This window comes from Vipera ursinii (assembly GCF_947247035.1).
Source record: "Vipera ursinii genome assembly, chromosome: 6".
Taxonomy (NCBI): Eukaryota; Metazoa; Chordata; class Lepidosauria; order Squamata; family Viperidae; genus Vipera; species Vipera ursinii.
In genome coordinates, this window is record NC_139515.1 from 82,241,867 (window position 1) to 82,256,833 (window position 14,967).

At 41.5% G+C, this 14,967-nt stretch overlaps 1 protein-coding gene across 1 annotated transcript in view; it reads left to right on the forward strand.

Annotated features, from left to right (window-relative positions):
- Positions 1-371: 371 nt before the first annotated feature.
- ST8SIA1 (ST8 alpha-N-acetyl-neuraminide alpha-2,8-sialyltransferase 1) overlaps positions 372-14,967 on the forward strand; it is a gene marked incomplete at both ends in the record, with an annotated part of 38,219 nt that continues 23,623 nt past the window's right edge. Inside the window, 2 exons of the mRNA XM_083365342.1 lie at positions 372-571; positions 14,463-14,607. Of these exons, the coding sequence (XP_083221468.1) occupies positions 372-571; positions 14,463-14,607 (345 nt within the window). The remainder of the gene's footprint in view (positions 572-14,462; positions 14,608-14,967) is intronic.

The window sequence follows — 14,967 nt, forward strand, 5'->3', positions numbered from 1 at the left end:
CCCCCCCCGCTCACGCTCCTGCTGACGGCCGCCTCTTTTCTCCCCCGGCTCGCCCTCCCCGCGCCTCATTTCCTCGCCAGCCGGGCGAGAGGATGGATGGCGGGGGGCTGCCGCCGCCCTTCTAAGCCAGGGAGGCCCAAAGGGACCCGAGTCGCCCGCTGCCCCTCGCTTGGGGCTGGGAAGCCCGGCTCCTGCAGCGGCTAAGCGGGTGGTCCGCGGGGCATCCCTGCCCGGCGGGCCTGGAGTGGCCCGCCTTCCTTCACCGCCGGAGCCTGAAAGGAGAAGGCGGCGGGGTCGTCGTCGTCGTCGTCTCCCGCCCTCGGCCTCCCCCAAGACTGGCGACCTGGTTGGGCCGGGGCCGCCCGCGGAGGATGGCGCCGGCTTTGGCGCTCTGCAAAGGGCCGCGCACGCGGCTGCCGGTGGGCGCCAGCGCGCTGGGCTTCCTGGTGCTCGGCTGGCTCTACATCTTCCCGGTTTACCGGCTGCCGGACGAGAAGGAGATCGTGCCCGAGGTGCTCCGGCATCAGGGCAGAGCTTGGCGGAGGAACCTGAGCGCCGCGGCCGAGTTCAGGTCAGCGCCTCGCGGTGGGCAGCCGGCAGACGAGACCGGGGGGAGCCGGCGGCGGGAAGCGGGGTGGGGGTGCGGGATCCCTCCATTCCACCACGCGGAGGGGCTAGTCCTCATGAGCACGCCCTCCCTCCCTTGGCCCGGTGTGCGGCGCGCTCGCTGGGAGCCAGGACAAAGAGGCTGCTGCGTTCCGCAGTGGATCTTGAATGGCACCGCCGGTTCCGATGGTGTCAGAATCCATTTATATCACATTTCATAAATGTATAGGTAGAACAATCTGCTTATTCTGGGGATTCTGCCATCTCTCCGAAGCGGGGGGGGGGGGAGAGGATAGACTTTAGGCATCTTCAAACAACAGGGAACATTTGAACAAAAAAAGGAAAGCAATAACCATAAAACCAAGGAGAGTTCCCTTTCCCATGGAAGGACCTGACATCTGACCAAATGGATGAAGGGAGGGGCTGAAATGGGAATGCTTTATATAGGATTGAAATGTAACTTTGTTAGATTCCGTCTTGTATTGCCACAATCGATTCCATCCTAGTAAAACATTTTCCTTTTGGACTAAACTTGCATCCAAGAGTTCTTATTTCCTGAGATGTGGATTGAGGTGGGTCCCGACAGATGGTTTAGACGCGCCTCTCCTCTTTTGTCGTGAAAACGAGGGGTTTTTTTTCCCCTGCTTTAGGAGGATCTAGCCACCCCCTCTTTTTTTTAAAAAAAAAAACCTTGTCACCCCCTTTTCGGAAGGAGCCGGCGAGCAGGATTTGTCAAAAGTCGTGTCGTTGCAGATGAAATGCGGAGAGGATGAAGAAAGTCTCCTTAATCCTTTATGGGCCCGGTTGGATGCGACGTTTGCATATAATAAGCCTTCTCGGGTCACACCCATCCATCCCACTTAAATACAACCGACAACGGTGGTGGGGATTTGAACGGGGGGGGGGCAGTTCACTCAAGTTGGAAGGCAAAAATCCTGGTGATCTGAATGCATGGATGGAACACCATTGGTGCAAAGCAATGCGCCCAAGAGATGTTTTTTCTTTTGTTTGTTTTCAAAATGCAAACTCGACTTTCTTTGTTTCGCCTCTTGCCCAAAAAAGCTTCTTCAATCCCAAAAGTGCTTTTTTTTTGGGGGGGGGGAGAAGGCAGCTGGACTTTCTTTGTTTTCCCTTAAGGATGTTTCGCTTCTCATCCAAAACATTTCTTCCTTTATTCGGAAAAAAGCTTCTTGGGTGGGAAACAAAACACCCCCAAGGAAATAGAAAAGGGAGTCCAGCTGCCTTTTGAAAAAAACACCTTTGGGGGGGGCAAAAACAAAAACAACAACAAAAAACGGAGGACCCGGATGACTGAAAATCTCCACAGACATTTTAAGGAGATTCAGGTGTTCTGGAAGAAGACTGACACAAGATTTGTAGGCAGTTCCCTTTTTTGACTTTTAACATGATAACAATGGGTTTATCTTAGTCTGACCCAGTTGGCTGTATTTAAACAGTTAAAAATCTCCTTTCCTTTCTGAGAGCTAAATTAGTCGTGTCTTCTGGCAGTGAAATCTGTGCTTAAGAGCGGATCCCTCTCCTTGTGCTTTGTTTTTCAAGAAAGGTTGCCTCAGCAATTCTTTTTGTGGGTTCTATTTAAATCAGAGGTCCCCAAGCTTTTCCACGGACCGCAGGGGGTGTGGTTTTGTGTGCTGCCTGCATGTTGCAGATAAGGCTTTGTTTGTGTGGACCGGTTGCTGGCATGCTGTAGCCCGGTACTGGTCCCCGTACCCGGGGTTTGGGGACCCCTGATTTAGATCAAAAAAGCCAACACAGTGCTAGGCTGCATTAACAGAGGGATAGAATCAAGATCGCGTGAAGGAATCGCGTGAGGACCCAGATTGTTGGGGGCAATTAAGCTGACTTTGTAATAATGCCGCTTGGGGTGTGTGTATGAAAGCCCTAATAAACAGGCATATAGATAGAATGAAGGCTATTGCTAAGCTTGTAAGCCGCCCTGAGTCTTCGGAGAAGGGCGGGATATAAATGGAATTTTAAAAAAAAGTACTAATACCACTTTACAATGCCTTGGTAAGGCCACACCTGGAATACTGCATCCAGTTTTGGTCACCACGATGTAAAAAAGATGTCGAGACTCTAGAAAGAGTACAGAGAAGAGCAACAAAGATGATCGGGGGACTGGAGGCTAAAACATACAGGGAACAGTTGCTGGAATTGGGTATGTGTAGTTTAATGAAGAGAAGGGTGAGTGAGGGGTGACATGATAGCAGTGTTCCAATATCTCAGGGGCTGCCCCAAAGAAGAGGGAGCCAAGCTATTCTCCAGAGCACCTGAGAGCAGGACAAGAAGCAACGGATGGAAACTAGTCAAGGAGAGAAGCAACCTAGAACTAAGGAGAAACTTCCTGACAGTTAGAACAATTAATCAGTGGAACAACCTGCCTCCAGAAGTGGTGAATGCTCCAACACTGGAAGTTTTTAAGAAGAGACTGGGCAGCCATTTGTCTGAAATGGTATAGGGTTTCCTGCCTTAGCAGGGGGTTGGACTAGATGACCTCCAAGGTCCCTTCCAACTCTGAGTTGCAGAGTTCTAGGTGCTTTGTGGCAGTTTGATTGTTTGCTTGCCGACCCTGATGACACTGCAGCAACTTAATGACACTGAGCTCAGAGGGAACCAAGGAGATCCACAAATATATTTTTTCCTGCATTCTTTCCACAGTCCTCACAGTCCTGAACACTTAGGATCAAGTCCATGTTGAATAGAAAGATGCAGAAATCTAGACCTAGAGACAAATGTTTAACCCAGATTAGTGAACTGACCCTTTTCTGAACAAAATATATTGAATCATAAATTAAGCAAATAGGCTGATTTCATACAGCTTGCTAATTCCTATCCCCCCGTTTCCCCCCCCCCCTTTTTTTAAAAAAAATCCACTTTAAAATTTCTTATGCATTGTATATACTTTCTCCCACAATGTAGTTTCTTACACATTGTGCTCACAAAATCCCTGTAGGCTGGCTCTTGTCCAATTTATCCTATTCTGGGAATGCAGCTATAAGATCTTTAATTGACTTGATTAAGCTTCCACTCTAATGATGTGACGTTTAGGGTTAAAAAGAGTTCAGCCAAATACTGATTGAAATCACTGCATTTCACTTTTTCTGCTGCTAATTTATATGGGACAATGTCTATGGAGATTCTCAGGCATCCAAGTCATGGTTGTCCCAAAGATGCTTTTTTTCAGGAGGCAACTGGGCTTTCCTTGTTTGTCTTTGAAGATGTTTCGCTTCTCATCCAAGAAGCTTCTTCAGCTCTTTTTTTTATTGAAAAGTTTTATAAAAAGTTACAATATTATCCCCTTCCCAACCCCCCCCCAAGCCCCCCTCTCCCCCACTTCCCAAAGCTGATTACAGGGTTACAAATATATAGTAAACATAATCTAACTAACATTAATCACCTATATAAAAAAACCAAATACATTTTAACCCGCCTTTAACATAATTACCAACACACTAAAATACCCAACTTCTAAAAAAAATTAAAATTATAACAATAACAATCTAAAATTTACTCATAAGCTAAATGGAACTTTTTAGTCCCATATTTTTTCTGAATATGATCTATCCATCTTCTCCAAACCGAAATGTATCTCTCTTGTGAATGATCTTTCAAGTAAGCAGAAATCTTAGCCATTTCTGCTAGATTTGACACTTTAAGCATCCACTCCTCTATAGTAGGCAGACAATCCTTCTTCCAATATTGCCCTACCAATAACCTCGCAGCTGTTATCAAATTCAACATCAAATTAATTTCTTTAGTGTCACAATCTATAATAACACCCAATAAAAATAATTGTGGAGTAAACTTTTATCTTTCTCTTAAAATTCTTTTGAATGTTCCACCAAATTTTAATCCAAAAAGCTTTTATATTTCTACAAGTCCACCAAATATGCAAATAGGTAGCATCCAAACTACCACATCTCCAACATTTAGGCTGTAAATTAGAATACATACAAGACAGCTTTTTAGGATCCAAATGCCATCTATAAAACATTTTATAAAAATTTTCTCTTAAGTTTTGGGCTTGAGTAAATTTTACATTTCTAACCCAAATTACCTCCCACACATCCAATGGAATCGGTTCTTGAATATTTTGAGCCCACTTTACCATGCAATCTTTCACCAATTCCGTTTCCGAGTCCAATTCTATTAAAGCATTATAAATTCTCTTTATGTGCGCTTGAGTTTGATCTTTGATCTGTTTTACCAAATTTTCATCCATCAGCGTCAAACCAGCCTTCTGATCTAACTTTCACCTGGCTTGCAATTGAGTATACTGAAACCAAGACTGTACAATATTTTCTTGTTTTAACTCGACTAGCGACCTTAATTGCCAGTCACTCCCTACCAATCTAAGTAATTGCTTATAAGAAATCATATCCAAATTCACACCCATAGATACCCCCTCTATTGCGTGTCCAGGAATCCCCCAAATTGGTATTTTATAATTTAACTTATAATAATACTTTTTCCAAACACGCAATCAAGCACTTCTTAAAATGTGAGATTTAAAAGTCTTATCAACTTTTTTGTCATAAATCAAATATGCATGCCACCCATATAATAAATCCCATCCCTCAAGATAAAGTATACTTTTATTAGTTAAATTAAGCCAATCACTAACCAGTGTTAAAACCACCGCATCATAATATAATTTCAAATTAGGCACCTTAAGTCCTCCTCTTTCCCGAGCGTCTTATAAAATCTTAAGTTTAACTCTCGGTTTTTTCCCCGCCCAGATAAATTTATTAATACCCTTCTGCCACTCATCCAAATTAGCATCTTTTTTCAAGATAGGTATCATTTGAAACAAAAAGAGAAACTTTGGTAAAACATTCATTTTAACAGCTGCAATTTTTCCCAACAAAGATAATTGTAATTTTTTCCAATTATTTAAATCCTTTTGTACTTTTAACCATAACGTCTCATAATTATTCTTATATAATTTTACATTAGAAGCTGTAATATATACTCCCAAATATTTAACCTTATTCACAATTTCATAACCTGTCAATTTTACTAACATCCTTCTCATTCATAGTCATATTTTTAGATAATATTTTAGTCTTATTATTATTCACCTTAAAGCCCGAAACTTTCCCATATTGTTTCATAATTTCCATCAAATCTATAACCGATTGAATCGGTTGAGATAGTGTAACAACCAAGTCATCTGCAAACGCTCTTAATCTATAATCATTCTGTTTTATTTTTATTCCCTATATTTTAGTTGATTCCCGAATTTTAATCAATGAAATCTCCAATGTTAAAACAAACAATAATGGTGACAGAGGACACCCTTGTCTTGTACCTTTTTCAATTTTAAATGCATCTGTTAATCCCCCATTAATTATAATTTGCGCTGATTGTTGTTGGTATATGGCCTTAATAGACTGCAGAAATTCATCCCCAAAATTCATCTTTTCCACAACTTTCAATAAAAATTGCCAATTCAATTGATCAAAAGCTTTTTCAGCATCCAAAAATATCAATGCCGCAGGGACTTGGTTGTTAAGTTAACTAATTGTCTTACATTGTATTTCATATATCTTCCAGTTATAAATCCAGACTGATCTGTATGAACCATCTGTTTCAAAACTAACATTAATCTATTTGCCAATATTTTTGCAAAAATCTTATAATCTGTATTTAAAAGCGATATAGGTCTATAATTCTTAGGCTGAGTAAGATCTTGATCCTCCTTTGGGATCAACGATATAAAAGCCCTTCTCCAAGATGGAGGCACCTCCCCTCCAGCCTGGATATTATTAAATAGTTCCTTTAAAGGTTCTACCATCTCTGTAAGTAAAGTTTTATAATAAATTGCTGTTAAGCCATCTGTACCCGGAGCCTTACCCACTTTTAACTGTTTAATTGCTGATATAATTTCTTCAGAAGTGATTAAACAATTCATCCCTTCCCTTTGTTCATGTGAAAGCATAGGAATATGCGCTTCCTGTAAATATTTATCTATATCTAAAGTTTGTACATTCTCACTAGCATATAACTTTTGATAAAAATCCAAAAAAAACCCTTTTTAATCAAATTTTGTTGATATGTTATTTTGCCCTTATATTCTATTTTCTCTATTGTACGTAACCTCTGTTTTTTCCTTAATTGATAAGCTAACCACCTACCAGGCCTATTTGCATTACAAAAAGTATTATGCTTCGCATATCTCAAATTAGTTGCAACCTGATCCGCCATTAACATATTAAATTGCTCTTTCAACAAATTTATTGAAATCCTTAATCTCTTATCTAATGGATTCAAAATAAAAGCTTTCTCCTTCAATTTAATCTCTTCATCCAATTCTTTACGTTTTTGCATCTGCTTACGCCTATAACCATTGTTCATATGAATCAAAATCCCCCTCATATAAGCTTTACTGGCATCCCAAACCATTTCAATCGGTGTTCCTTTATGCATATTCAAAACAAAAAACTCTTTCAAATAATCTTTACATTTTTCTGAAAGTACATCATATCTAAATAAATTTTCATTCAATCTCCAAGGTCTTCTTATTCCATCTTCCCTAAATAATTCCATCCATACAGGACTATGATCTGATAACGTTCTAGGAAAAATCTTGACATTCTTGACCCTGGAAGTAAGATCACCAGTAACTAAAAAAAAGTCAATTCTAGAAAACGATTGATGCCTGTCTGAAAAGAAAGTAAAATCTCTATCCTCCAAGTTCCGCTCCTGCCAGATATCTCTTAGTTCCAAGTCTTCTTTCAAATCAAAAAAACTTTTAGGCAATCTAGAATAGATAGGATAGTTTTTAGAAGACCTCTTCTTGTCCTTATTTGAGTCCAAAACACCATTCCAATCACCCATCAAAATAACAGATTTATAATCCAATTGAATTAGTTTATCATGTAAAAACTTGTAAAACTTTCCTTGCTGTTGATTAGGAGCATATAATCCAATAATGAGAATCTTCTTGCCTTGTAACAATAGTTCAATAATAACATATCTTCCCTGTGGATCAGATTCAATTAGCGTAGCAGATAAGTCTCTTCTAAAGTAGATAACCACTCCACTCTTTTTATCTGGAGCAGATACTGTAAAATGAAGTCCCAACTGAGAATTAATCAAGTATTTTTGATCTTTTGCACAAATATGAGTTTCTTGTAGGCAAACAGTATCATTTTTATGTTGCTTTAAATAATGAAACACTTTCTTTCTTTTTTGTGGTGAATTTAAGCCATTAACATTCCATGTCAAAAGCTTTATCACCATCCTCAGCGACCTGGAACCTCTGGAACACCACCTGGAGATCTGCGGTTGGTCTCTTCGGTCGCGCCCCTCCCACTGGCTCCGTCATAACAGGGCCTTGTAACATAGGCCCAGAATCCATCTTCTGTTTCTGTTGTTCCTTTTCTCTCCGCTTATGCGCCGCACGTGTCCTTCTCTGGTCTTTTGGATCAGCCTTTAACATCAAACTCTGTTCAGTAGGTTCAACCAATTGTGCCTCTCCAACAAACTGTGCTGATGCACCTTCAACTTGTTGTTTATCTTCTTCCGCTCTCTTAGGCAATGGAGATGGTGGTGAACCTGCTTTCAGGACATAAGTATAAAATTCTTTTGCCTTAGCAATCATGCTAAGTCTATATCGTTTCCCTGCGTGATTCACCACTATCCCAATAGGGATCTCCCATCTGAACTGAATTTGTCGATTTTTAAGTTTATCAGACAAAAAACCAATATCCTTCCTTTTTCTCAACATCTTAGGAGGTATTTCTTTCAAAATTATAATATCTTGACCTGCAATTTGAAATTTCTGTTGATAAAAGGCCTGGATAATCTCATTTCGAAGTGACCTCTTAGAGAAATCAATCACCACATCTCTAGGTAAATTCTTCTGCCTCGCAATCCAGGAATTAACCCTGAAATTTTTTTTCCACCTCCCTTGATAACTCCTTAGGATCCCATCCCAAGATGGGAGCAATGACCTTAATCACCTCTTCCGATAAGTCCTCACGGGGGTTTTCTCTCAACCCTCTTATTCTCAGAGCAAATTCCATTTCTTTAAATTGTGAAATCATCAGCTCATCCTCAGTTTTGTCGATTTTATTTTCAGCTTTAGCAATTCTATTTTCAAGTCTGTCACTATTTTCCACAACCTCATCCACGCGGTCATCTAAACGTTCGATATGTGCAGCCAGCCCTTGAAATGCAAACAAAATGTCTTCTCTCATCTCTCTATTTTTAAGTTCAAGAAGATCAGCTACCTCTTCCTTTATTTGTAAAGTCATTTCTTGTGCCTGCAACTTCAAAGCATCCTGCAGGTCTTTAAGTGTAAGTGCTGGTGGTGGAGGAGAGGGTGGAGGGGATCTGGGTTTTGCAGTAGGCTGAATGACAGGAGAAGAGATTGAGGTTTTAGAAACAACAGGATCTGCCTGCCGTCTTGAAGCCATTTTCACTTGCCACAAATCACTTTCTTTTATCACTTTCACTTTCCCTCTGCACTCCGGAGGAAAAAAAATAAAATTAAAATAAAATCCCAAAAAGAAAGGGAGATAAACTCTTAATAGCAATAATAATAAAAAAGAGAAAAAATTCCAATATATTATTTTAAATTTTAACAAAATCCTCATAATTTATTCTTTTAAAAAGAAAAAAACATTTCAGCGCCATTTTTTCTTCTTCAAAGTGTAATTTATAAATGGAAAAGATTAAAGCACCTCGAGTTAAAGTTCTGAATACTTGCAACTTTACTCCTCCTGGTCAGCTCTGTTTGCTTTAAAGGCACACATAAATCACTATAATCCGCAGATGTGGATGCAGCATCTAGCTTCGCTCCTGCGCGGAGCAAAGGCGTCCTGGACTCGGAGAAAGCCTCGGACTCCATGGGGGCTCTCACCCTCCGACCCCCAGATAATTCTGGGAGGTCTTGGAGAGCTCTACCACTATCTGAGAAAACTTACCTCCCCCTCTTCTCCCGAAGGGGAAGTTTATGAGCCGCGGAACAGCTGATTGTCACTGTCTCCGCGGCTCCAACGAAGCCTCAGGGCGGGCGGCCAGGGAAAAGCCGCCATTCGGCGTGGCGTAGCCACCGGAAATCTAAGCTTCTTCAGCTCTGACTAGATGGTGGGAAATGGAAGGATTCGTATTCCTTGCAGACAGCTGGTCATTTGCCTTCTTTTAGAGAGTAGTTGAGGCCACTTGGAGGTTTGTCTGTGCTCTCGGAGTCACCTGAGCACAATCTGTGCTTAGACTCTGGCATAAGAATGTACCAGTAGTTGTAAAATTATTATATAACACACAACTATTATCACATTTGCATCTGTCTCTTATGGCTGATTGTCCACATGAAGGCATGTTTGGTTTTGAATACAGCTTTTTGTTTTCATGTATTCAAGGTAGATGATGTGTTTGGGGACAATTACCCCTCTGTGTAACTTATGCAGGTAGTCCTCAACTTACAAGCCCCAAATTTCTGTTGCTAAGTAAAACGTTTAAGTGAATTTTGTCCTCTTTTACAACCTTTCTTGTCAGAATTGTTAAGTGAATCACTGCAGTTGTTAAGTTAGTAACATGGTTGTTAAGTGAATCTGGCTTCCCTCATTGACTTTGCCTGCCAGAAGGTTGCAAAAGGGGATCACATGACCCCCTGGGATACTGCAACCGTCATAAATAGGAACCAGTTGCCAAGCATCTCAGTTTTGATCACGCGACCACAGGGATGCTGCAACGGTTGCAAGTGTGAAAAACAGTCGAAAGTCACTTTTTCCAGTGCTGGTGTAAGTGGAGGACTACCTCTATCATGCTAGTTGTAGTATGCATTGCAGTTTTCCATACCCTGGATTAATACTTTTCATGGTAAACTTTTATGTAGGAAAAATGTCTTGGATGGCATTGGAGTGAAAGTATCCTTTGGACCTATGCTGAATGCTTGGAAACTTAGAAATTGTGATGTAGGACAGAGGTCCCCAACCTTTTTGGGCACCAGGGACCAGTTCTGCGAAGAGAGGTTTTTCCACGGACCAGAGAGGGTGTGGTTTTGTGTGCTGCTTTCATCCCACGGATAGGGCTTTGTTTGTTTGTGCAGCCTGGTTTTCTGGCATGCCTGGGGTTGGGGACCCCTGATGTAGGAGATGGGCAGGCGGAGGTGGGGTCAAAGGCATCACCAGTTTGGAATCGCCATGCTGCTACAAGACACCAGCCATCTCTCCCCCCCACCATGAATTCCATTGACTCTTATCTACCACCAATTTGTCTTGACTTTTAGTCGTTCAGATTCTTGTGTTTAGGTAGCATGAAATAATCTCGCGGTACTTTTGAACTGTATCTCAGCGCTTGGATCCCTGCGCCTGACGCCCAAAAAGGAATTTCCAAGAAAGAAACTGACCCCGGTCCTTTTATATTTGGAATCTTGCCTTTTGAAGATGTTGATTGAGGATTTTTGCATAGATCAAAGATGAAACATGAAAATGTATAATGAAAATTTGAAAAGAAAAAAAGTGTGCAAAAAGCAATCTAATAAGAGAAATAAAAAAAAAATCTTCCAATCTTCTTTGCAGCAGTTACAAATTACCTTTCCTCTCTCTCTCAGATTGCATGACAAAGAGATTTCTTCTATCCCACATTCAACCTTTTGTTTTGATTAGTAAGTCCAGAAGCCATTGCAATTTTTTTCTGTTTTCAGCAAAAAGGTCCCTAAAGGTCCATTAGCCATTTCTGGTAATGTTGCCATCTTTATAATCCATTGCCATATGTACTATCCACTGTCCTCCATTGTCGGTATTTATATCTCTCCATTCTTATGCATATAATAATGCTGGAATTACCATATATAAAATCAGCCATCTGTAAGTCTTTTCCAATTGGCTAATAATATGCCCCAATAAAAGCAGTTATGGTTTCATCCTAATATTAAACTTTAAAGAAACCGTGCATATTTCTAACCATTGGACTTTCCGAAAGGAATTGTCAAGTGGAAATAATGTAAAGATCATGGAATTGGCATTTTCATCGAGAAGGGAAATATAATCCTTTTGAAAGCTTAAAAGGGGAAACAGCTTTTTGATGGCTTAGCAAAAGAGAACGTAGCTAAGAAAATGCCTTAGCCTTCTGCTTCTTAAGTCAGCCTCAATTTGGCGTGGCACCGAAAGTTCAAGACGAAACGCTTGATACTTATTTGAGATAAATCCCGTTTACAGAATGGATCGTGTGAAATCATTTTGACCATCCATTGCAATAATAGTTTGAAAGGATTCACAGACAGGGGAGGGATGATGGCTCAGCAGTTAAAAGATGCCGAGCTTGTCAAGCTGACAGCCAGGGTTCGAGACCTGGGTGCCACAGGACAGGGTGAGCTCCTGCCCATCTAACAGTTTGAAAGCATGCAAATGCGAATAGATAACTAAATACCAGTTTGGTGTGAAGATCACAGTGTTTTGCTTGCCTCAGCATATAGTCATAGCTGATCACAGGACCACGGAAATGTCTTCAGACAACTCTGAAGTGGATCACTGCCCCCTTGAGTCGGACACAACGGGGAAAACCTTTTACCTTTACGGATGGCCCCCGACCTTCGCTCCTTCCAGCGTGATCTAAAAACTTATCTATTCGAACAAGCCGGCCTGGTCTGATGGGTTTGGGGTTTTAACATTATTTTTAACTAACTTACTACATTGGGCACAATCATTTAACTTTAAATCTTGTATCCTGTATTCTTATTTTTATTGCCCTGTACACCGCCCTGAGTCCTTCGGGAGAAGGGCAGTATTTAAATCAAATAAATAAATAAATAAATAAATTTACAAATAGCCCTAATTCCAGTTGCTCTTCCCCAGTAGCATATTGGACGCCTTCCGACCTGAGGGGCTCATCTTCCAGCATCAATATCTTTTTGCCTTTTGGTACTGTCCATGGGGTTTTCATGGCAAAGACATTGCCATTTCCTTCTCCAGTGGATCACATTTTGTAAGAACTCTCTGCTATGACCTGTCCGTCTTGGGTGGCCCTGCACGGCATAGCTCATAGTTTTCATTGAGTTACCCAAGCCCCTGCACCACGACAAGACAGTAATCCATGAAGGGGTAGGTGTGGCTAGGTAAGATAATTTTTCCTTCCTCTATAATCTCAATGTGCAACCAACACTGCTCCAAGAGTTTATACAGAACCAGACCAGGCCTAGCCCAAGAATGACACAGAATAATCTAACGAAAGTTCAATTCATTACAACAGGGTTCTCTAATGTTTCCAGCTTTGCGGAGTCTCGTACACCGTTGGCATGGGAATGCAGGAAGAACTAGCTCCGTGTTTGTTAACCTTAGCAACTTTAAGATGTTTGAATTTCAACTCCCAGAACAAGCCAGTCAGCCGTGTTGTGTTGGCTGGGGAATTCTGAGAACTGAAGTCCACACGTTTTAAAGTTGCTGAGTTTAACCAACGCTGATCTAGCGGATTCCCTGGAAAGAGATGGGAAGTCCATTCGAGGCACATTTTTTGTCTGAAGTCATCCCAAAGAACCTCCTAAACATCTGATGGGCCAGCCGTGGAAACCAAGAAAGCCAGAAGGAATGAGGCACCCCTGAATTTCAAGGATGAAGTAGACAGGAACAAATCAGATATGACCATTCAGGTCTGATTAATGTTTAAGTTAATGAAATGCGTTGAACTGAAAATTGGTTACAGCATCTCTGGTGAATCATAAGATCATAGACATAGGTGTTGTAATATACTTTGGGGATCATCAAGTCCAAGTAGTATGACAACAACGGGATGAGCTCCCATCCTCGCCCCTGCCTACTTGCCAACGCAAGTAGATAAATAGGTACCACTTCAGTGCTCCGTGATGTCATGCTGGCCACATGACCATGAAAATGTCTTCAGACAGCACTGGCTCAATGGCGCTGAAACAAATGAGGACCGCCCCTTATAGTCGGCAACGACTAGCGGAATAAAATCCGCAGGGACTCCTTTGTCAGATAGTGGATTATGTCTGTGAAAGGGGACGTGATGTGATGGATAAGAGTGTTGGGGTTAGTTGCGAAGTCGTGTCTGACCCATCGCGACCCCATGGACAATGTTCCTCCAGGCCTTCCTGTCCTCTACCATCTTCTGGAGTCCATTTAGGCTCACGCCTACTGCCTACTGGATTAGAGTAGGGGGTCTTCAAATGTGGCCCTCTGATGACTTGTGGACTTCAACTCCCAGAATTCCTCAGCCAGACACGAATTCTGGGAGTTGAAGTCCACAAGTCATCAAAGGGCCACGTTTGAAGACCCCTGGATTAGAGTAATGCGGCAAGTTCTCAGGAAGGATAGAACACATATCTAGGGAGGGGGGAAAGACAAGAGGCAGCACAAACTGGAGCTGGATCAAAGACAGAAAAAGAGATTTAGGATAGCCATTCCTGGGGTATATCCATTAGGATTAGACTAGTATAGCCAGTTTAGTCTGGCAAAATTCTGTCTGCATAGTGAAAACAAAAACATGTAATCCCCGACTTAACAGCAATTCATTTAATAACAGTTTTTCACACTTAATGACCATTGCATGATTCCCCCATGGTCACGTGATCAAAGGGAAAAAGAACAAACATTGAACCTCAACTTTTTACTTTTCCATAGTAGTGTAAACTAGCCATTTCTATAACAACAAATGAATCTAATCAGTAAAAGCCAAAATTCCCCCCCCCCTTTTTTTTTTTTTTTAGCCATCAAGTTTTTGACACCTTCCTAAGCACTGGTGGTACTCAGATATTGTCGCGTCCCAAAAGTGGTACAATCTGGGAAAAGGTTGAAAAGCCCTGCTCTAGAAAGCTTACAAATGCCTCTTACCATAATGTCTGCCATGGTTGTCCTTTCTCTTTCTATTAGGAAACTTCTGAAAGACTGTTGCGATCCGAGCCATCGCTTTGCCATGACGAAGCAAAATTCGCCGGTGGGAAAGAGCGTCTGGTACGATGGCGAATTTCTCTACTACTTCACGATTGACAACGAAACCTCCTCACTCTTTCCAAAGGTTAGTGACGAGGATATGCTGGGGAAGGCCAGTTTGCTCTTCCCAGGACGCTCTTGTGTACATGTCAGGAGGACTTGCTGAACACATCCCTGTTGTCGAGAATTGCACATCATGGTTTATTTAATTGCGGCTTGCTGAGTAAACTGTAATTGCTTTCACACTGTGCTTATAAATCATTCCCGTTGGATGAGGACACGGTGGCTCGCGTGGTTAGGACACTGGGTTGGAGGTTAGCAAGCCCGTGTTCTTTTTTTTCATTATTTATTTATTTATTTATTTATTTATTTAATTTATATACCGCCCTTCTCTCAAGAGACTCAGGGCGGTTAACAGGGCAATACGTAAAAAACAAGTACAAAA